Source organism: Vollenhovia emeryi, unplaced genomic scaffold (assembly GCF_000949405.1).
Source record: "Vollenhovia emeryi isolate VEMERY1.0 unplaced genomic scaffold, V.emery_V1.0 DF939143.1, whole genome shotgun sequence".
In the NCBI taxonomy this organism is placed as follows: Eukaryota; Metazoa; Arthropoda; class Insecta; order Hymenoptera; family Formicidae; genus Vollenhovia; species Vollenhovia emeryi.
The window spans coordinates 1,495,592-1,515,593 of record NW_011967223.1 but is presented as its reverse complement, the minus strand read 5'-3'; the positions used below and the strand labels follow the sequence as shown (position 1 = coordinate 1,515,593).

The following is a 20,002-nucleotide window of genomic DNA, read 5'->3' as shown; positions in this document are numbered from 1 at the left end:
GTTGGAGCGCAACACGGGGCTAAGACGATGCGATGCGACTTGAAGTGCGCATGAGATTGTTACTTAAAAGTTAGGCATTCCTAGAGGGGCCGCAATATATATATATATTTATTATACGCCTACTATCACTAGTTTATTCCCGTACGAGTTTTAAACGTACGCACGACGGTATTAGATAATTTCGCGCCGGAACGACGGATCATTTTATAGCGCGGCGGTGTCCGAAAGCTGCCTTCAAACTGGCGCGACTGTAATAAAAAAAAAGAGGGGGGGATCGTACGTACGCGCTATTTAAAATGAAATTTTATATAAAATTTGATTCGGGCGAGCTACAGGTCGCCGAAAATTAAATTCCATTTTTTTACTTCGATATTTTTCATTCCGCTTGTTTCCACAGCGATCCTCCGGGACTAATATTACTCGTTCTTACGTTCGACACGCTATTTCTTTGCGCGGGTATGCGAAATATTGATTTCGCCGTTTTATAGCTTTATATTTGTCTGCAGCACGACTTTAGGCACCGCCGGCTTAGAGCGAAACGAGGTTTATTCTCGCGCGACAGCGTACCTACGGATAATTGCATTCCAGAAGCATTTAAGTCGCGATATCCCGATTAATTACTTTTGTAATTGTGAGCCAGCCACTTTTGTAACGAGTACGTGTTAAGCGAAACGTGATTAGCTCTAGCTACTCCTCCCGGCAATTCGCTGTAATTTCCAGAGTTATATAAATCGGTCACCGTGTAACAGACATCGTCGTTGTCGCCGTCGTTGTCCGTGAAACGTAAGCGCAGAAAGGATAAGAAAAGCGATCGCGGTCGTAATCGTGTAATATCTCCTCTCTCTTTCTCTCTCTCGCTCTCTCTTTATCAGGCTACTAACATATCATTGTCTTTAACCCGCTTAACGAACCGAGCTCAGGGCGAAAGCTTTCGAAACATGAACGTCGAAGCCTTTCCCTCTCGCTTCCGTTGTTCTCGCGTTCTCTTTCTCCATCCCTTTTGATTTCTCCAGTCCTGTAATTTGAGTTTTGCCCGTCCAGTCCCGATACTTTTACACACACACACTCTCACACATGTACACATACATACACACACTTAAAGATATACCACATAAAATGATTTCCGTGCGCAAGAAACTCAGATATTCAGCGCGGAAACACAAACAGACGAAACAGACAGACAAACAAGACCAGAGTGTGGCCCTCTCTGCAAAATAGCTACAACGCTGCTTGTGCCTCTCCGCAGAAGAAGATTGGGAACGTGAATTGGAAGCCGAGCTAAAGGATTACGAGGTTGTAACGGGCAGCAATAGCGGCGGCGGCAGCGGCCAGGAGAGGAGCGTCGCGACGGCCAAAGACATCGCGGTCGGCGATAATGACTGGGAGAAGCAGATCGACGAGCTGCTCGCCAACGAGGACGACGAGGACCTCAAGTGAACCGGGGAGATCCTTTTCGTGACCGGATAAAAGGGTCGCTCCCACGTTGAGATCCCGCGCGAGAGCAGCGAGATCGGCGTGCTGGTTTTCGCATTGGAACTTTCTCTCTGATACGGAGAAGCGAATTTCTTTTGTACATTATCAGTCGCTCGTTGATCTCCCGACCGGGGGGGCCGTGCAAGAACGAGAGAGACGAAGGGCGAAGCGATCCTCGACGAGGCTCGCGAGTCGTCTCTCGATCGCCGATTTCATTTCCCACCGAGGAGATCGACTCGGCTGATGGATTCAGGCGCACCTTGCGCACGCGTTCATTCTACGATATCGTAACGCTATTGTTTTTTTGTTTTTTTTTTAAGGCGAACCTAGTTGTATGCATTTGACCCAAAGACAGCTTGTTCCATTCGCATGATTTTAACGTGTAAGAAGAAGAACTCGAGTCTGGCGAGAGCGATAAATTTCCTTCGCCGATCTCGACTTCGTTCTCCTTCCATGACGTTGCGTGAGGAATTCGCGCTTTTCAGGGAATGGCAATCTCGCCGTATATTGACACGTAGAAGCCCGATCGCCGATAGGATTCCTTTCGCATTCGGCTTCTTTTACATGGAAAAGCGAGAAGCTCCCCGCGCGTTGTTATCTTTTATTTTGGTTCGTTTCGCGACTGTCTCCGCATAAAGACATCCCCATCAAATGAAATACGCGAAGCCTCTCGTAGGGAGAACGTAGTCGCTGGCATCTCGAAAGGGAGATGGCCCCCTCGCACACACTTCGATCCATCTTCGCCGATCTCCTGAGGGAGAGAAACGCGAGTGAAGACGACGTCGAGATTCTTTGAGACTCGTCCTCGAGAAGCGCATCGGGATAAAATGGAGGAGGCCAGGCGTAGGGATGAAAACCGGAAACCGCACGAAATATTCTCGACACACGGGAAATCACCGCTGTTAACGGCAAAAGTGGGGATCGTACAAAGGGCAGAAGCGAAAGAGACAGAAACGAGAGTTCTCCCCCGTTCTTTCGTTTCTATTTAATTTCTCGGTAAGAAAAGCACCTTCTTTACGATCCTCGAGCACGATGAACACGGTGGCCGTTTTACAGCTTGCCGATGGAGGAGAAAGACCCGCGCACTCGTACGATTATACTTTCGTCAAACGTATACTCGTCCGAGATGCGTGTGAATCTTCACGCTTCCATCTTCGTATTTGCAGAGTAGCGCCCGGCTGCTGCAGCGCCAGAGAGAAAAATGGATGCTGGAGAGCTAATATGAATTAATTAACACCACAAGCTTATGTCAATTATCGGGCGCTGTTGCCCGAGAGCATAATGTTGATTATAACGACAAATGTCTTCAAAGTTGTGTGATATTAAAGTAAAATTAATTTGAGGCACAGTCGACGGGGGTTGCACGGGAGTGCGATCGTTCGCACGCGAACGTTCTTCATCGTGGTCGAAGGATCGACGGTTTTTCAAGATAAATTACACTGCCGTGTGCCGAAGGACACCGTTTCGAGCGCGGGTCGACAATTGCGGCGACCGGTGGCGCAACGGGTCGCAAAATTAACGATCCTCGGACACAATTGGAAAAGAGTCATTTCGCAATTTTTGAACATGTACATTAGAAAGCCTCCCGGCTCGCGAGTAAAACGTTCTGAAGCACCACCAGAGACGCGAATGCGTCGCCGATCGCCGGTTCCTTCTTCGTAAACCGACGTATTATCGCAACGCCGCTTTTGTTGTCGATTGCCAGCAGTTTATTGCCGATCGCGAGGCGACGCAGTCTACGAAAGCATGTCAAAGGACCGCTTAATGTCTGCAATTTGACGCACTCGCCGTGACTTTGCGCGAGATATCCTACGAAAGCGGACAGGCACTAGATTTTAGCGATGTCTTTTGTTGTACGTTTCCGGCGAAATCTGTAGATAAGATGCGAGAATTGTCGTCGACGGCGACGGCGGCGGCGGCGACGACGACGACGAGGGGAGAGTGTGTCGTTCTTGAATTCGTTCTTGTCGATCATGGAAGTGTTTCGTTATGCGTTGTTTGTATTGTGTCAAAGTGAATTATTCGCTGTAAGTATGACATGTTCGCGTTGTCTGTACGGATGAAATATCGTAACAATAAATCATTGCATTGACAAAACTCCGATGGAGCACATGCTGCCGCTGTTTCATTTGTAAAACTCGCAAAGCACGCCGGCGGGAACGGGGGTCTTTCCAGTTTCGGGTCGCGGCAACGTCCCGGAGGACGCGCGGCGCAACATTTTGTTGGTGCAACATTGTTCTCCGTGCGACATACCGTCCAAATGGTCCCCTGCCAACGAAGGAGACAGGAAGAAACAGTTGACTTTCGCAGTCGGGGAGAGATTCTTGCGACAATAAAATCTCGCGTTACGCGAAACTGCGATCTACCGAGCGGTAGCGTTGATAAATCGTGCGGGACAGCACCCACCCTCGCACGCAAATTATTAAGGAAGAATGCGACAGGGATATCTTTTCCGTGCAGACAAACGGGTTTAGCTTGGACCGTGAGAGAGAGAGAAAAATCTGTCGCGTTCGAAGGCATACGTAGCGTCGAATAATGCAACGACGAGATCTCGTCGATGGCACGAATGATAAAACGGAGAACGCGCGCAGAGGTGAACGAACGTCGGATCGGAGCGAAGGCAACTGGATTTATAGTAGGGAGAAGAGAGCGTGGGCCCACAAATTTCATTGCTATTCGGTTCTATGTGCTATTTAGTAGTGTATAGTACTAATATTCGGTATTGCGTCTAGCTGTAATAAGCCTCGGCGAGTAAAATGTGAAATAAGATATTGTCGTGTATTTTCATCGTACACCCCGGATGCTAAACGCGGATCGTCTGACTGACGAGATTTCTATGCCCAACTGGCATTGTGAAATGTGGATCGGGTCGTTACATCTAATCGCTAAATGTACGCTGAGGATACAGGGGTATTTTCGCGGAGAGTACCAGAGCGATAAGAATCGCGTTCGGCGCAGAGGCGGATCTTCGCGCGCGTTAGATTTTTATTTTGTAGACAAGATCTCGAAAGGGGTCCCCGGGGTCTCCCCCGCTATAAATCCTGCCTCGGGGAGTAATGAATCGTTCGGGCGAGGAGCAAGTCGGAGCATTTGCGTTTCCCCGTTTCGAGACGCTCGTTTTGCATCGTGCGCCAAGTCCGGGTTTTCGGTCAATTTATACGCCACGACTTTTTCTACCCCTCTCTTTTCGAGTAGCCACCCCCGCCCCACTCGCCCCCCCCCCTCCCCCGAGGCGAGAGGAGTACCGCGGTGATGCGACGAGACCGTTTCTCCAGAGAACCGCGCGGCGAGCGGCCGCATATGATGTGTATTATTATATTAATACTTCTCTCACACGACTCGAGAAGGAGTCCGCTCGCGTCCGGCTGTGACCGCGGCCGCGCGAGCCCGCCGAGGAAGAAAGGAAAAACGCTGCTTCGTCCGCGTTCGTCTTTTCCCAATAAAACGAAAAACGAGGAAGCACAGTGAAGAGCTCGTTGTAAAGTTTCCATTCGTGTTTTAGTCGATAGGCGAAGTCTTGTAAGATTTACTTAAGGAGGCGCAATTCACCCAGGCCTAAGTCTGTCGAAGTAATGCAAAGGCGATAAATCGCATTTATCCGCTCTCTTTATTGTATTATACGCGGGTTCTCTCGTGCCCCGTTCGTTCCCTCCCGAATCCTTCAACTGTACAGACGCAAAAATCGCGAGAAAGAGAATTCCCCGTCTTTCTCTCTCCCCCCTCTCCCCCTCCTCCCACATACCGGCCGAAGCGAGGTGAAGAGAAAAAAAAAAGCACGCGAGATTTATATGACGTCGAATTTTTCGCGCGCAGAAACGTCGCCCTACCTTCCGCGAAAGCGACGGGAGATAAACGCGATGGCCAGAAATCGAGGTGTACTTCGGCAGAATAATAAAGTGAACTCTGTGAATTAATTGTGTAATAAAGCTATCCTACGGTACTGTGCATTCACACTCATAAAAAAAAAAGAAAATGAACATACACCGGATACCTATATATACATATATGTATATGTATACATGTATACATATGGATAAACATATATGTGTCTATATTTGTCACACCTGCGACAAGTATATGCATATACATGTGTGTTGTTGAGACTCTATTGAAAGTATGATAATATATTATGGATATATTATAACGAGAATATAATGACGCAAGCATTAAGATAAAACTACTGAAAAAAAGAATTATTAATGTAATTCGGAGAATGTAACAATAAAAGAGTAAGAAATAAAATAAAATATTACCTCTTATATAAGCTACTGTTTCGTCTGCCCTGCGTCGTTTCCAGCTGCAATACCCAATTGCAAAGTACCGTTCCAGCAATAGTATAAACTAGTAGGTCCACTCCCTGTCGGCTCCCTTGACCTTTGCGGTCCCGATCACGTGGTGCGCCGCCATTATCTTGGGCAGCAATCCAGCGGCGTGTGTGTGGCGGTGTGTCAAAGCTGCACTGCCGCACATATAACTGTTCTCTCATTGATTTGCCCAAAACAATGTCGGATGCACAGAAGGGATCGACGCAAAACGAAACAAATGACGGAGTGGACCTACTAGTTATACTATGGTTCCAGTAAAATATAATAAAACAAAGGTTAAACGAAAGGATTGCGTTCTATAATGCTAACAAGCGTTTCGTTGCAAATTGTAAATATAAATGTAATAATTCATTATCTTATTACAGATATATATATATATATATTAAAATAAATTTTTATTATATACGCATTGTTTGTACCCATATTTACAGATCTTAAAAATGTATGTACACAGCTTAACATTTTCAATCTCACATGTTCCATTTGAAATTCATGCCTATTTCCATGAGATTACAATTATTATTGACGCTCACTGCCTCCAAGTAGAGTATGACAGATACTTGATGACAAAACAGATCGCCGCGTATACAAAATCATTGATCGGAATGACTTGGTCGAGAATGGAAGCTATCGAATTGGCATTATGAAGGAAAATCAAGTGAGTCTACAATCAGTCAAGCTTAACGGAGCGAAGATCACATGAATTTACGAAATATGTTCCGAGTATAAAAGCGTTGAAGTACTTAGCCCTTTGAATACCGTGGGCGCGTTCAACGTACTTCCTTTCTAATTTATCCATGAGTTCATTTACGTATAAATAAATTTATATATATATAAATATGTATAAATAAATAAATAATATCAGAAGTAGAGTAATAAGTTCGCGGGAAAGACAAGTATTTTTAGTAAATTCAGTTACGTGTCGCATAATCTCTCGATAAGCTCGATGTGAAAAAGAACATCGTGTTTCTTATTACCAGTCGAGTGCCGGCCACGTTGGACATTCAGTATTGTTACGTACTCAAAGGGTTAAGTGATTTACATATGCCTACGTAAGAAAATGTTTCCACGACTAATTTCTGTTACATACACAATGGATTTACTTCGTCGACCCGTCTGCGGCGAGTATTTCGAGTTGCAGATTAAAGTACGTATAATTCTCTTTTAGCACAATGCAATTTCATTGCTGTAACTGCGCGATACGTTTCTCGCTCGTTCATTTACGTTAGTAGGAAGGAGACAGAGCATTAAAATCATCTTACACATTACGTCTTTTTGAGTTGACTTAAATACGAACCCGGCTCTTAGAAATACATAAATATAAACGTTAACGAGTTTTGTAATTAATAACATACTCGTACTGTCAAGATTCGTGTCTTAAAATTACCTTTAAATCATCCGGCAATACATGCGTGATGTCGTTCATTCTCTCTCGCAGTCTCTTTCTTACCGAATTATCGATTGGTACGTCATCGATGCAGCTTCTCTCCAACTTCTGGCGAATTCTAAGAATCATGTCGACTATTTCCACCTCTTGTTTCCCTTGCACCCACGTTTTCAAATCCTGTCCGTTTAGTAAAATGATAACAGCTTGTAATGGAAGTACGAGAAACGTGCAAAGGGGAAAATATCAATATTCGTACCGCCTGCGACAATTTCTCCAACTGTTTGACTTGCAACTGCTGACTCAGCTCCATGTATCTTGTGTGGAACCATCCGGAGAAGTTCGGCGATCGAAAGAATCGTTTGTACAATCCTACCCAGTCCCCTTTAATGCCTGTAGTTAATTGGGGACCGGAGCTACTTAAGCTAGCTAGGAAGTCATCTGGATTGAACATTTGTGGTGTAGGGGTTGCCTGGAGACAAAAAATGGACGTTATCGTATGGACTGATTGTGCAATTGCTTGTTGCTGGCAACTGATTCTCACCTTGAAGGGGGATATGTTCTTCTGCAGTGGCATGAGGGTCGCGATGTATCTCTCGAGCGGAATCATGAAGCTCTCCGTCAGCTCGATCAGGTGACGTTTCAAGAGCGCGGTCTGCACTTCGCCCGGCCGTTTCGTCTGAATGCCCCTGAACAGTTTCTTCAGTATAGTTTTGTCCTTTTGCAGGAAGGGTTTGTACTGAGTGTAAACGCCCGGCTTTGAGTCCAGCACCTTCAGATTTTCCGATCTCTTGATCTTATACTTTTGATCCTCTGAAACGTCAAATCTTCAACACATACGCACCACCAGCGATTAACCGCCACACAGAGCTTACCGCTGTTGCTGCCGTTGCTTATCCGGATGATGTGCGGCCAGTGTTGCAGGGTCTTGGCGAAGAATGGATTCGTCACGCCTAGGATCACAGCGGGCGGCGACGGGGAGTCCGTGGTGTACTCTTTGAATTCCGAGTCGTGAATAGTGAAATACGGGCGATGATCGGCACAGTACTTCAACGGCGCGATCATACTGGAAAACGTGTTTAAAATTGTAGGCGCAGGATGTATAACAAGGCCACGGCACGGCACTTACGCTATAAGCGCTTGAACCATCTCGGAACATGTGGTCGGCGAGCCTGCCATTACAACGATTGGCTCGCTAAGAAGCACCAGTTCCCACAGTAAATGCACGTAGCTAACAACACTGGCCAGGCTCCGAAACATGTCGCCCTCGTAGGCTGACGTCAGCATCAGTCTTCGCGGCTCGCGCAGACTGTTCGGTGCGTGCTCCATGGCAGCGATCGATGGAACAGCGGCTTTGTAATTTTGGTTCGGGATGTATGTCTGAAATAATCATATCCCTCAATACGCACAGTGCATACGCGTTTAACACGCGTAGCTCTCGAATTCGTTTACCTGGAACAACACTCCGATAAGAGGCAAGTGAACTATCTGGCCCGAGGCCGGAGGGGGCCAGTGATCGATCTCGCGCACCACAGCTTCCATGAGCGCTGTGCCGGCCTCGAAAAATTCCGGCGCGATCAGAGCGCACACCTCACCGAACAGATTGACAAACGGCAGTTTTGTAATTATGACAACACTCTGAAACGATATCGTACAATTAATTGCGTGTCGCCAGTCCCGATCTGTACAAACGCACCTTCTGAAAGTACCCCCTTGGCAACGACTTGTCCTTCACCTGTCGGAAATACACGTATCCCCAGTAATAATCTCTATCGGTTTGTAGAAAAGACGGTGATTTCCTATCGTATTCCTTGATAGCGTTGGTCTCCTGCACCATTTTGCCGCTCTGCCTTATTCTTACGTGATACTGAGTATCTCCCATACATCCGGAATTGGAGTCGGGAAAGGCTAGGTAACAGACATTGGATCTCTCCTGCTCCGACAGCTTCACATGACTCGGATAGATTGCCTGTCGCAAAAAAGAAGGGACACTTGCGATATCTGCGAGACAAGTACTTGGACGGTACGTGATTAATTAGATATTAGAGGAAAGAAGACGACGTAAGTTCGTAGACGTCGCGTCGCACCTCTATAGCTTGGCCCAGCTCAAGATCGAAGGTGACGATGCATATACAATGCACCCAGTTCCTGAAACGTTCCCATTTCTCGTAGGCTGCTGGCTCCTCGGTGACCTCATTGTCTACTCCACTTGTTGAGCAGGAAGGAACTGACATTGTTCTCTCTTTTCCACTTTTATCCTACTAATCTAGCATATAATCATCCGCCTCGTGTATTACTACGTATGCCATTCGTCGTTGTACAGCATGATTATCTTCAACTTTGTATTGACACTTGCACTGGCACTTGACTAACAATTATGTCATGTTAGAATAGGTCGCGGAATGTGAGCTGAAATGCGAGAAAGCCGGTTTCAATATCGCGCGAGCGCTCGGGTGAATCCGCGCCAAGGGGCAACTTACCACTTTACATGTATACCCGCATATCACTCGATATACGCATTGACTATAAATCTCGTTCGATTCCCCCGCGCTAATCCTCGAACGTCCTGCACGGCCGATCGCCAAGTTCCGCGTGTGCCCCGCTTGGCGGATTACTCGGGGGAGACTGAATCCGCCCCGTTCACCAGGAGGCTGAGTCAGAGGCTGATCGGGCCGGGAGCAGGCACGCTTAACGCCGCGCGGGCAGCGCGTTTACTCGTGTCGGTGCACTTGGCCGCGCGCACGCAACTGCCTCCATATGTTTCCCGTCTCCGGGTCGCGATCTGCCGAGCAACACAGCGGTCCAGCTCGCGGTACAATCGTCGACGGCCGTGCGCCCCGCGTGACGCACGCACGCGACACTCACCCTCGCCTTGTCCAAGTGAGTCCTCATAGCGTCCGGATACCAGCGATCAGATGTTTATAACCTCCGCGCGACCAGCCCGCGGCGCCCGAGAGAGAATTCCAACCTCGTACTCGTCCCGCGTCGACGACCCTGGGGGCGAATCGCTCACGAGCTGCTCCGTTCCACCGCGATGAGCTGCCACCGTCACGTCCGAGCTGCCTCGGCCTCGCGGCGCATTCCTTATTTCTCGACGAGCCCCGGACGCTCCGACGGGCGACTCTCGACTAATAGGGAATTCGGTATGCATTGATCAGCGCGCGAGAAACGCGAGAGGCGGGTTGGCGTCTACTCTCGCGGCTCTAGCGGCGGCGAGAGAGAGAGAGAGAGAGAAAGAGAGGGGCCTGGCGTTGCCTGGGAAAGTCACTGAATCCACAGGTTTCTCTCCGGCTGCGATCTCGCGGAGGAGAATACGGTTTGTTGTAAATTTTCACGCGGAAGCGCGCTGCACCTCTCATAACCTCGCGCCTTTCACTGGCAAGCACGTGTCGCGCGCGAGATGTGCGCCCGCAAGACGCGTCATTGGTGAGTACTTTTTTTCTGCAAAACTGTCGTGAACAGCTGTCGCGTTGTTGAAATACTTTCTGTACCGTTCGTCATGCAGCTGTATTTATTTGCTGTATTAAATACGCGTGTATACGACAATCGTACGTGCGCACATGATAATATTTTGCACCGCGTTTCCAGAACTGTGGAACGACGCGTTGCTCCACCCACGATAATGCGGTTTCACTGCCGGACGATGCGAAGCGATGGAGCTTATAACGTTGGAGCTGAGACCGCGCCTGCAATCCTGCAACGTGTTCATTTCCATACGGGAAGATCTCCGCTTGAGAAACGTCCGAGTCAGGCTCCTGGAAAGCAACGTAGTGTTAACAGTGGAGGACCGTAGCGTGAGCTTCTCATTGCCGTCTGCAAAAGTTATACCCAGCTCCCTGTCCACGTTGAGCATAGTCGACAACTGGATCTGCTTCCGTCTGCAGACCGCGCCGTCGGAATCCGCGTTCGGGTCTTTTAGCACGGAGGTGATAACCGACTTGAACAAGTCGGCTCGAGCGAGCACTTATTCGCGGACTATTTTAGATGATGTCAAATTATTGTTCGAGACGTCAAAATGTGCCATACTGTGCGCCTGTTGCAAAAGCGTCGTCTCGGAGTCGATCGGCTTCAAGAGGTTCCTGCCTCTACCCGATACAGAATACGACCCGGACGAGTGGTTTTGCTGCAAGCACAGCTGCGACGCCGCCCCGAGTAGCGTGCAGCCGCGGGAAACCGATTATCTGTACGGCTCTTGCTTCTCCGTGTTGCACAGGAGCGTCTTCGGGGACAACGTGCGCGTAGAGAACAAGACGCTGACTTGTAACAAATGCTTGCTGCACCTAGGAACGTTTCACGCGTACAGTTTGTTCAAGGTGTGGAACTGCTGCGTAGATTACAAGCCACAGAATGACGCGCTGTCTATTGTGAGGGCTACCGATCCGCTCAGCGACTTTCTGACACTCGTGAGAGACTCGCTGAGCGAGATCCTAGGGGAGGAGATTGTCCTGCAAACGTCCGTCGGCAAACAGGCTCATTGTCTCACGATAAAGCCGATGGACTGCAAATTAAATTTAATTACAGAGCCTGATGACAAAGCGGCCTGTGATACTGACACCGCGACTGTGTCCCTACAGCAGAAATGCGCTGCCAAAGTTTTATACAAGTACGAGACAAATAAAGTTACTATAGTTGCTAATTATCTGAATGTTAAATATCACGAAGTAGGTCTGGCTCTGATAGAAGCTGGATTAAAGTATTTGTTGTCGTCGACCAAACGACTGCCTCATATCTATAGGACCGCTGGTACAGACTACTTTCTCGGTTACATCGTCTTACAAGAAATCGCGAACTAAATACCGTCCAATGTTGACTTTTATTATATATATTTTGTATACCTGTTTTTATATGTAATAAAAAACTGTCTACCGCACGTATTTCTCTTAAATAAACGTGATAACTCATTAAAACAAATATTTAAATAATTCAAGAATTGTTTAAGATATCAAAAGGATTTAAGGGAAATGTTCAACTTCTCTGTTGCTAAGAAATATGGTAGGAATGTTTCATTCAAAGAGTACATTGTTCGAGGATCTCTCCAGTGTTTAAATAACATGTATTATTATTAGTAGCACTATCAGTACGTATCTTACAATATAATATTGTCCATCGTGATTAATTTATTTGAACATGAAACTCGATTCGAAAAATCAGTATGTGGAAAAATTCGTACTTACAATTACAAATCAGAATAAGGTATCAAGTATTATTGCTATATCGGTTTGTGCATAGGAAATGCATAAGTTTATTTTAGAAATCCATCGTTACGGAATGCGAGTCATTCCTTACACACTGGAAATTTATTTTTGCCAAATGAGAGATCTGGGATTGCGCAAAAATAATTAATTCCATAATTAGAATATCGCATTATTCACGACCAGTGACATCGTAAAACAACTTTTGTATATGACATGCAATCTCCGCACAATATCATAACAGATTTGCGTAAATTGTACATGTAATTTCATTCATGATAAGAAATTGCAACGTCAACAAATGTTACATATATAAAAGACTTGGCATACGTACATATACTTGAAATGTGGATATAATAGAAGCTTACGATATTGTGTGAAATTATCCCAAGAATAAAAAAAAAGAGAAGAGATACAATTTTACATCGTAAATATTCATTCGATTGTCGACAGAATATTTTTATTAAAACGAAACTTAAAACGTGATACGAAAGGTAAAATAGTGGATGTTACTGCATTACCTCTTTCCTAATTAAACTAAGAACTGGCATAAAAATATTCGCCGAAATCTTTCGAACGTGAAGGTGTGTCTTTTGAATTAAGCCTGATATTACAATTCTTACAGGCGGTAGGCCACGATTTCTCTTCTAGTATTGTGCTGCATCTAAAATTGTCACGTAATACGCATGTATAGTTAGGTAACATTCGTTTGATCGCTAGAACTGTGTAGTCTGTCTACAAGAGGTCTTATGTACACCCAGCCACCGTCTTTGGTTTCCTTAAAAAGCTGTTCAAGAAAGGAAAAAGAGCCGATTAGCGATAATTATGCAACAGACAGACGGGAGAGATCGAATAAAAAAAAACCGCCGTCCGCTTACTTTTGTCGGCCACGGTAAGTTATTTTCCTTGCGAAGCCGCGCTTCTTCTCGTTGTTTCTGCTCGATTGCGCATTTCGCCATGGTAGCTTTATCCATGTCGTTGATACGTAGGCCAACTGTCACGTCACGCCAAACCTTTCGCGATTCACTTTCGTCTTGCTCGCATACCGTTTTAACCAGTTTTCTTTCCGTGCTAAGTTCCCTGACGTCAGCGAACATCTCGCTCTTCTGTAAGAAAATAAGGATGTTACAATTGAAGAATGGCTCGCATTCCGTAATGATGGATTTCCAAAATAAGCTTGTGCATTTCCTATGCACGAAACCGACGATACTTTGATAATACCGACTTATAGTCTTCTTTTGTAATTGTAAGCATGAATTTTCCCCACACTCGTTTTCCAGATTAATTTTCTTCCGATAAATTAATCACGATAGACAAGATCGTTTAAGAAAATTCAGATTTTGCACGAATGATTATGCAACGTACATTAATATTCGTTATTTGCAGCTTATTATATAGGACACGCAAATATTCTAACTGCCATTGCAGCGTTTAATCTAATTAACGTTGTGTTAATTGAAGTCTAATGTTACAACTTACGCCATCAAACGTCTTCCATTCCATCGCCCCGCTCCACTCTCCGTTTATAACGAGAAACGGCTTTTTGTCTCCCGCTTGAAAGGCTTGGCATGTAATCCGATTCCGTTTACCGCCGTAGAAAGGTTTTGTTAAAAATTCTACCGTCGCGTGGTAGCCGGTTTGCACGCAATTTATCGTTACGGTGCCTCCTAGCTCTATCCACGGTACAGTGAGGATAGATCTGCCATAACCGTTAGGGAAAGTTAAAACGTATTCCTCCCCGTGTTGCAGCACATTTACCCAGCCCTTCCCCACATTGTGTACCCCTATACTTAAGCCCAAGAACTTGCTCTTCGTCCAAACGTGAGCTCCGAAACTGATCTTTTTCCCGACGTGCTCGGCATAAAATGCGCTAACTGCAATCAAACGGGGGTTAACGGTTAGACAAGCCGACCCGTGGGCGACTTTGCGAGATAAATTGCTGGACCGAACGGAGTATCTTCTCACCTGGCGGATGGTGAGAAACCTGCTCGGCGACAAAAGCGAGCTGATTCTCCTTACACCACGGTACAGGACCATCCGACACGAGACGGCTGCCGGAATCTGCGGCGCTATCAGACGGACTAACATTAGGTATGTTCCAATGACAGCGGAAAATTTCACCTAGTATAGGATTGTACGGCTTCTTAGCCACGCCGGACTTGCGTCCCGCGTGGAAGCTGCACAAGTACCAACGAATCACTTGCACCATCCTCTCGCGAGGTGTAGGCATGTCGGCAATGCTGGAAAATGCAGGAGGACGGTATTATTCCAGAAAGCAAAGAGCTCGTCACAGAGCAACGAGACAGACGCAAGACGATATCGAGCAGTCTTATTGAACTAGATAACTGCAAGTACCTTACAAATTGATCGGGATGAGCAAAGTAATCCGCATACATCTCAAGGAGTGACCTGCGCTCTAGAATAAACGTCGGTAGGGCGACCCTCGTCAGGTCCATCCCGATCTTCACTTGGGACAGAAGATGAGCCACGACTGAGCCGTGACTCTCCATGGAATCCACTGTGGACGACAAGAGCAAAGGGACGTCAATATTATTTCCTTACGATACCTTACGCTTGATAAACATACTACGTACTTTCGGTTTCGCTTTCTTCTTCGTAAAGAGCTGCAACAGATAAGAAGACGGCAATTTAAAGTGGCGGTACAAATATCTATGCGAAAAATGCGTTCTGGACGGCCGGACTCTAGCCCGTGGCTCCTATGCCGCGATAATACACAGCGCACAGAGGGGACAATCGGGGCAACAACTTAACCTGAATTTCCCATCGCATTTTATACCCGTGGCACGCAAAACTTACGACTTGAAGTTATGTCCAACATGTTGTCTGGCTAAAATAGACCAACTAGTATCCATTCCTAAGCTCCTTATTCCCAGGATCGAAAATTGTTTTCTGCTAACGCGAGGTACTTTGTCGGACACTTTGTTTCGTACGTAAACAGCAGAACGCAAAGTTCCACCGGGGCTCTCGTTCCTCACTCATCGTCGCGTCAATGAAGCATCGTCCCTCCTCTTCCGCTTGTTTGCCACTTTAAAAAGAGACACGGAGGCATCCGCGAGTGCGTCTCGGCGCGTCGCGCTCGCGAAACGTCAACTCGTACGTCAAAAAGTCTAGTGTCCACGATCGCGGGCGGATCAATAGCGGTTACGGTGGATAAAACAGACGGGGTATGCTAAACACAGCCTGCATTATCAACGAGCAGAATGCGTGTGTCGCGCGGGGAGGCACCGATTTCAACTTGAACTTGCCCGCCGTTTATCTTGCGAAGTAGATGCGCGCGAAACATTCCCTACGAATCCTCTACAGAATCACTGGGGCTCGATTCTTCAATTCATATTCGCGGAAAAGAAACGCACGCGAAAGTTCTGTGTCCGCGCAGAAAAGTTGAAAGTCGATTGCTTAAAAACCACGCGAACAACCAATCGACCCACAACTTTTCTGTACGAGCAGGGGGACAATTCTGTACCTTACAATACAGGGTGTCACATTTCAATCGGATCTCCCCTCGTAACTTTGCAGGGAGCGGTCGTAGAGAAAAATGTTTCAGGCAAAAGTTGCATGGCTTCAACGCGGACATAAGGTGGTGTCGTTAATTTGACCTTGAATAGTTGCTTGAAGGTCACGTAAAGGTCACTTTCAATTTTTTTAATGGAACCCCCTGTTGTTTATTATACTGTCTTATTCTACTAATTAATATGAACATCTTTTGCCCGAAACATTTTTTCATTTGCCTAATACGTTTTGAGATATTCAAGAGAAAATTTATAACTTTTTCAATGTTTAGCTTATGATATCTCGATAACTGTTTGTCGGAGGGAAAAGTAGTACAGGATTTTTTTACTTGATTTGGTCTCAGGAATATGCTGTTGCAATAGTGTTCCAATTATTGAAAATTTTTTTGTACCGTAGAATGTGACACCTTGTATAGTGAAAATGCTAAAAGTGAGCGACTTTGTCTCTTTCTAAGGGGACGGCTAGAAAGAGACAAAGTTATTCACTTTTAGTATCGTCACTATAGTGTAAGATACAGAATTGACACCCTGAATTTTCGCATACGTTTCTCCTTGGAACGAATTCAAGAATCGAGCCCCAGATATCTTCTTATCTCGCCACTTGAGCCTTTATGTAACGCACTCAAATGTATTCAACAAATTGCAGATTGATTAAGAGTCGCGCATAATTTGGTACGAGTAACTTTGTGCTCCTAGAGTGAACACTTACCTTCCATTCCCTGCCAACGACATGGGAACAAGAAATCGTACAGGCTTGTATCTTACACGAATTATTTCATAACGTGAAATCCGTTCATGCAGTTACGTGGGATTTTAAGTCTTTATCTAAACACATGGATCTCTAAGTTATTTAAAATCTTTTCGGTAAAAGATTTAATATACCTAAAACACTTCTAAAAAATAAAGGCTATTAGCGAAGGAAGTTTGAGAATGCAAAACTGTAGAGCCGCGGGACTGGCACATCAGTTGCCGGAACGTTCAAGTTGATACCGAATATAAAATACTTAATTTCAAATAGTTAAATCTACAAGTGCGTCAAATTGAAAACTAAAGATCTGAATGCCGATATGTTACTTTGACAAATATGACGATTGCTTAATTTCTACTAATAGGCAGCAAACGGGAAAAATAAAACTAGGTGACAGCACAGTGTCAAAATGAAAGTATCGACTCACCATCGTAATCGACTGATCCGTCGCCTTTGATAGGCGGCAGCGGCGGCTCTTTGCGTTTATCTCCCGTGGCGCTGTCCATAGACGAATGTAATCGCTCATTATCTGAATATCTAAAACAGAAACGTTTAACATATTTTATCGGGAGACCGTACAAATACGAGCTCCTCAATAAAACAAAAACTTCAATATGCCAAAGATCGCACGCATCGAGATACGGACGAAAGTGGTAACGGACTATTTTTAGAGATTGCTTTATACTTGCAGTGTAACATGATTCTGGACTGCCGGAGTCGGTATCTCGTCCGCGGCGTCGAAATAATCGTCGTCCTCGTCGGAGGACGAGTACGAGAACTGCGGTACCGGTAGATCTCTATCTACAACTGAAGATGCAAAGTGGCATCGGTCATTATTAAGCCCGAGACAGCTCGTTCAATTAATATGCAGCATGCAGAATAATTATCGCAGGCAGACATTAACCATTCGGTAACGTAGGTACTCGCGGTTCCACGCATTCGGAGCCTAACTCGATGCCGGTTTGCACCGTCGCCTCGGGCGCACTGGCTGCAACTGAAATTAAATTGTTAGAGTGGTTTCTCGCAGGCATAAAGGCGCACTTGCAATTATAAAGCTAGAAAAGAAGTGCAATGTTTCTCGATCAGGAGATCACGAATAATCTCTCCCTTCCCCCTTAATATTTTTGCGGTGCGCAAATCTTGAGACTTATCTGCCGATTTCGCAAAATATTGCTCTATTTTGTTTGCTCTCATTTTTATCTCATCGATCCGTGCCTCTCGGCGAGCCACGTGAATAGGTGTTTTTAGGACGTGACAGGGTCTTGTACCGATTGTAAAACCATGACCAGCCATAAACAATGATCCCGTAACCGAGAAACATCCTGTATCGGAAATCTCACCATGAGGAAGCGAGGGTGAGACGTGTATAGAATTCGATGGTCCTCTGTACACTCCGTTAACAGGTATCGCCGTATTCTGGAGACAACATTCAAACGCGTCACAATTATACCGAGACACTGGTGCGTGCAACAAAGCGACGCAAAAACTACCTTGGCAATTTGCAGCTGGACAATGGTATGCTTAACGGAATTCAGCATGGCGTTGGCGTGCGACAGGACGGCGGAAAACTTGTTCTGAGTCTCCTCGTCCTCGGCCGCGTTCCTTTTGTCCTCGATCAGTTTGATCTGCTCGATCAGAAGCTGAAGGTAAACGTCGGCCTCGGCTACCTTGCGATCGAAATCTTGCTTGGGCGGAGACTTCTTTGGGTCCCATCGCTGCGACAATCGTATCAAACTTCAGGACCTTACGACATTCTACTGTTCCTAACGTTATATGCCAAGGATATAATTGGTTTCGCGTGTATGACAAACGTACACTCGCGTACCGTGTGAGAGTGGCGGAGTATCGTGTCCTCCAATGCGCGGACCCAGCGTTCTCTCTCCTCGCCGTTGCGCGTCTGAAAGTGAAACGTCTTGGGGTCGTCCTTGCAGGAGTTGGTTGTTATGGTGAACGTGCTGTCGTCCTCGTCGTCGATGCCAATGATAGCGCCCCTCAGTCGCACGCAGCCGCGACGCGCGCCGCGCATCATCTTCTCCTTGCTCTGCGGCGGAGAAAAAACGGGAGATAAGGGAGGAAAGTCAGAGATAACCTAAAGGTCGCTCGCTCGGGGAGGGACTGCAGGGACCGCCGGAGCGCTCGGGGAACTAGAAGCGCCGTGCGTTTAACGTGTCGCGGGTGTCCTTACCGTGTAGTACGACAGGAGGCCCGCGTTGTCGTCCAAAACAAACCATCGATACTGCCACCCGTTGACGACGTTCGTCCACTTGCTGAGCGAGCCCTCCATCGTCGACATATCAGTCTACCGTCCTCGCCGCAGTCGCCGACCGGCCTGACGAGACTTCCTACCGACTCTCGCGTCTCTCGCAGCGCATATCGCGATGGAAATCACGGAGGCTCCGCGAGTAACGGAATATTATCACGTCAGCCTAATCTCGGGTACAAATCGTCGCATCCCCGCGACTCGCTCCGTTTACATGCCGCGCAGTGATTGTCAGACTGGTCGCGTTTTACGCGCATGCGCGGCGGTTCGAGGCTTAAGTCCCAGTCTACAATAGATGATTTAAGCCCTAAGCTTTAAGAAATTGGCCAATCACGGTCAAGTATGAGTAGAATGCGCGACTGTGATTAGTCAATTTCTTAAGGCTTAGGGCTTAAATCTCTATTGTAGACTGGGACTAAAGCCTCCGCTACAACTGATTCTCGGTTCTGTCTACAATGGTCGTAGTCGTAGTCGCTCGATAAGAATTGACCAATCGCAGTCGATTATTCTTACGACTACGACCATTGTAGACAGAACCGAGAATCATTGTAGCGGAGGCTTAAAGGTTTAAATCTTTATTGTAGATGGGCACTTAAGCCGTCTACTTTAATAAATTACTATCATTGCACCACTCAGCACTCAGAATTTCCAGTAATTTACTAAATCGCAAGCAATCCAGCAGGAAAAAGTCTGCAGCGGGCTTTAGATATGCATGTCTAAAGCCCGAATCAGACTACGGATTGAGATTGGGATTAAATTGAAATTTGACCAATCAGAATAAAAGTTACTGAACTAGAGATTAGTAAACTTTACTGTGATTAGTTAAATTTCAATTTAATCCCAATCCCAATCCGTAGTCTGATACGGGCTTAAGCCCCAGTCTACAATAGAGATTTAAACCTTAGTCCCAGTCTACAATAGATGATTTAAGCCCTAAGCTTTAAGAAATTGGCCAATCACGGTCAAGTATGAGTAGAATGCGCGACTGTGATTAGTCAATTTCTTAAGGCCTGTGTCCACGATGCTAGAACTTGGTTCAAGTTCCAGTTTCGAGAAATGTGTAGCCAATCGACTTGCAGCTTTTATGGAA

At 46.2% G+C, this 20,002-nt stretch overlaps 4 protein-coding genes across 7 annotated transcripts in view; 2 read left to right on the top strand and 2 right to left on the bottom strand.

Moving 5' to 3' along the window:
- The window catches only part of LOC105566674 (synapse-associated protein of 47 kDa-like), a 77,681-nt gene extending 74,111 nt beyond the window's left edge, over nt 1–3,570 (top strand). For 3 of the 4 annotated variants that reach the window (XM_012020861.1, XM_012020859.1, XM_012020860.1), the window contains one exon: nt 1,247–3,570. In XM_012020861.1, the coding sequence (XP_011876251.1) occupies nt 1,247–1,437 (191 nt within the window). In that variant the 3' untranslated portion in view covers nt 1,438–3,570. The remainder of the gene's footprint in view (nt 1–1,246) is intronic. The other variant, XR_001009303.1, reaches the window with a different exon arrangement.
- A 2,604-nt stretch (nt 3,571–6,174) lies between these two features.
- On the bottom strand, nt 6,175–10,295 carry LOC105566672 (protein DENND6A). The gene is made up of 10 exons (XM_012020856.1): nt 10,048–10,295; nt 9,663–9,964; nt 9,270–9,591; nt 8,879–9,151; nt 8,635–8,820; nt 8,312–8,562; nt 8,058–8,248; nt 7,727–7,995; nt 7,442–7,654; nt 6,175–7,362 (listed from the first exon to the last, which is right to left on the bottom strand). Exons 3-10 carry the CDS (start codon nt 9,414–9,416, stop codon nt 7,162–7,164), a joined length of 1,731 nt encoding a protein of 576 aa, XP_011876246.1. The 5' UTR covers nt 9,417–9,591; nt 9,663–9,964; nt 10,048–10,295; the 3' UTR covers nt 6,175–7,161.
- Nucleotides 10,296–10,340: 45 nt separating this feature from the next.
- On the top strand, nt 10,341–12,052 carry LOC105566673. Its single transcript, XM_012020858.1, has 2 exons — nt 10,341–10,608; nt 10,771–12,052. The coding sequence occupies exon 2, from the start codon at nt 10,836–10,838 to the stop codon at nt 11,973–11,975; it is 1,140 nt and encodes a 379-aa protein (XP_011876248.1). The 5' UTR covers nt 10,341–10,608; nt 10,771–10,835; the 3' UTR covers nt 11,976–12,052.
- Nucleotides 12,053–12,183: 131 nt separating this feature from the next.
- LOC105566671 (oxysterol-binding protein-related protein 9) lies at nt 12,184–19,164 on the bottom strand. Its single transcript, XM_012020855.1, has 13 exons — nt 18,838–19,164; nt 18,478–18,693; nt 18,143–18,367; nt 17,993–18,068; nt 17,557–17,646; nt 17,342–17,459; nt 17,080–17,189; nt 14,969–14,998; nt 14,730–14,892; nt 14,340–14,614; nt 13,854–14,248; nt 13,253–13,480; nt 12,184–13,161 (listed from the first exon to the last, which is right to left on the bottom strand). The coding sequence occupies exons 1-13, from the start codon at nt 18,943–18,945 to the stop codon at nt 13,069–13,071; spliced, it is 2,127 nt and encodes a 708-aa protein (XP_011876245.1). The 5' UTR covers nt 18,946–19,164; the 3' UTR covers nt 12,184–13,068.
- Between the last annotated feature and the right edge of the window lie 838 nt (nt 19,165–20,002).

Coding starts and splice junctions, on each gene's coding strand:
- LOC105566671 (XM_012020855.1), bottom strand. CDS start 18,945: ATGTCGACGATGGAGGGCTCGCTCAGCAAGTGGACGAACGTCGTCAAC. Junction 18,368..18,477: donor TACTCCGCCACTCTCACACG/GTACGCGAGTGT, acceptor CGATTGTCGCAG/CGATGGGACCCAAAGAAGTC. Junction 14,615..14,729: donor CATCCCGATCAATTTGTAAG/GTACTTGCAGTT, acceptor TGCATTTTCCAG/CATTGCCGACATGCCTACAC.
- LOC105566673 (XM_012020858.1), top strand. CDS start 10,836: ATGGAGCTTATAACGTTGGAGCTGAGACCGCGCCTGCAATCCTGCAAC.
- LOC105566672 (XM_012020856.1), bottom strand. CDS start 9,416: ATGTCAGTTCCTTCCTGCTCAACAAGTGGAGTAGACAATGAGGTCACC. Junction 9,152..9,269: donor AGCTGGGCCAAGCTATAGAG/GTGCGACGCGAC, acceptor TTTTTGCGACAG/GCAATCTATCCGAGTCATGT. Junction 8,249..8,311: donor ATGGTTCAAGCGCTTATAGC/GTAAGTGCCGTG, acceptor CACGTTTTCCAG/TATGATCGCGCCGTTGAAGT.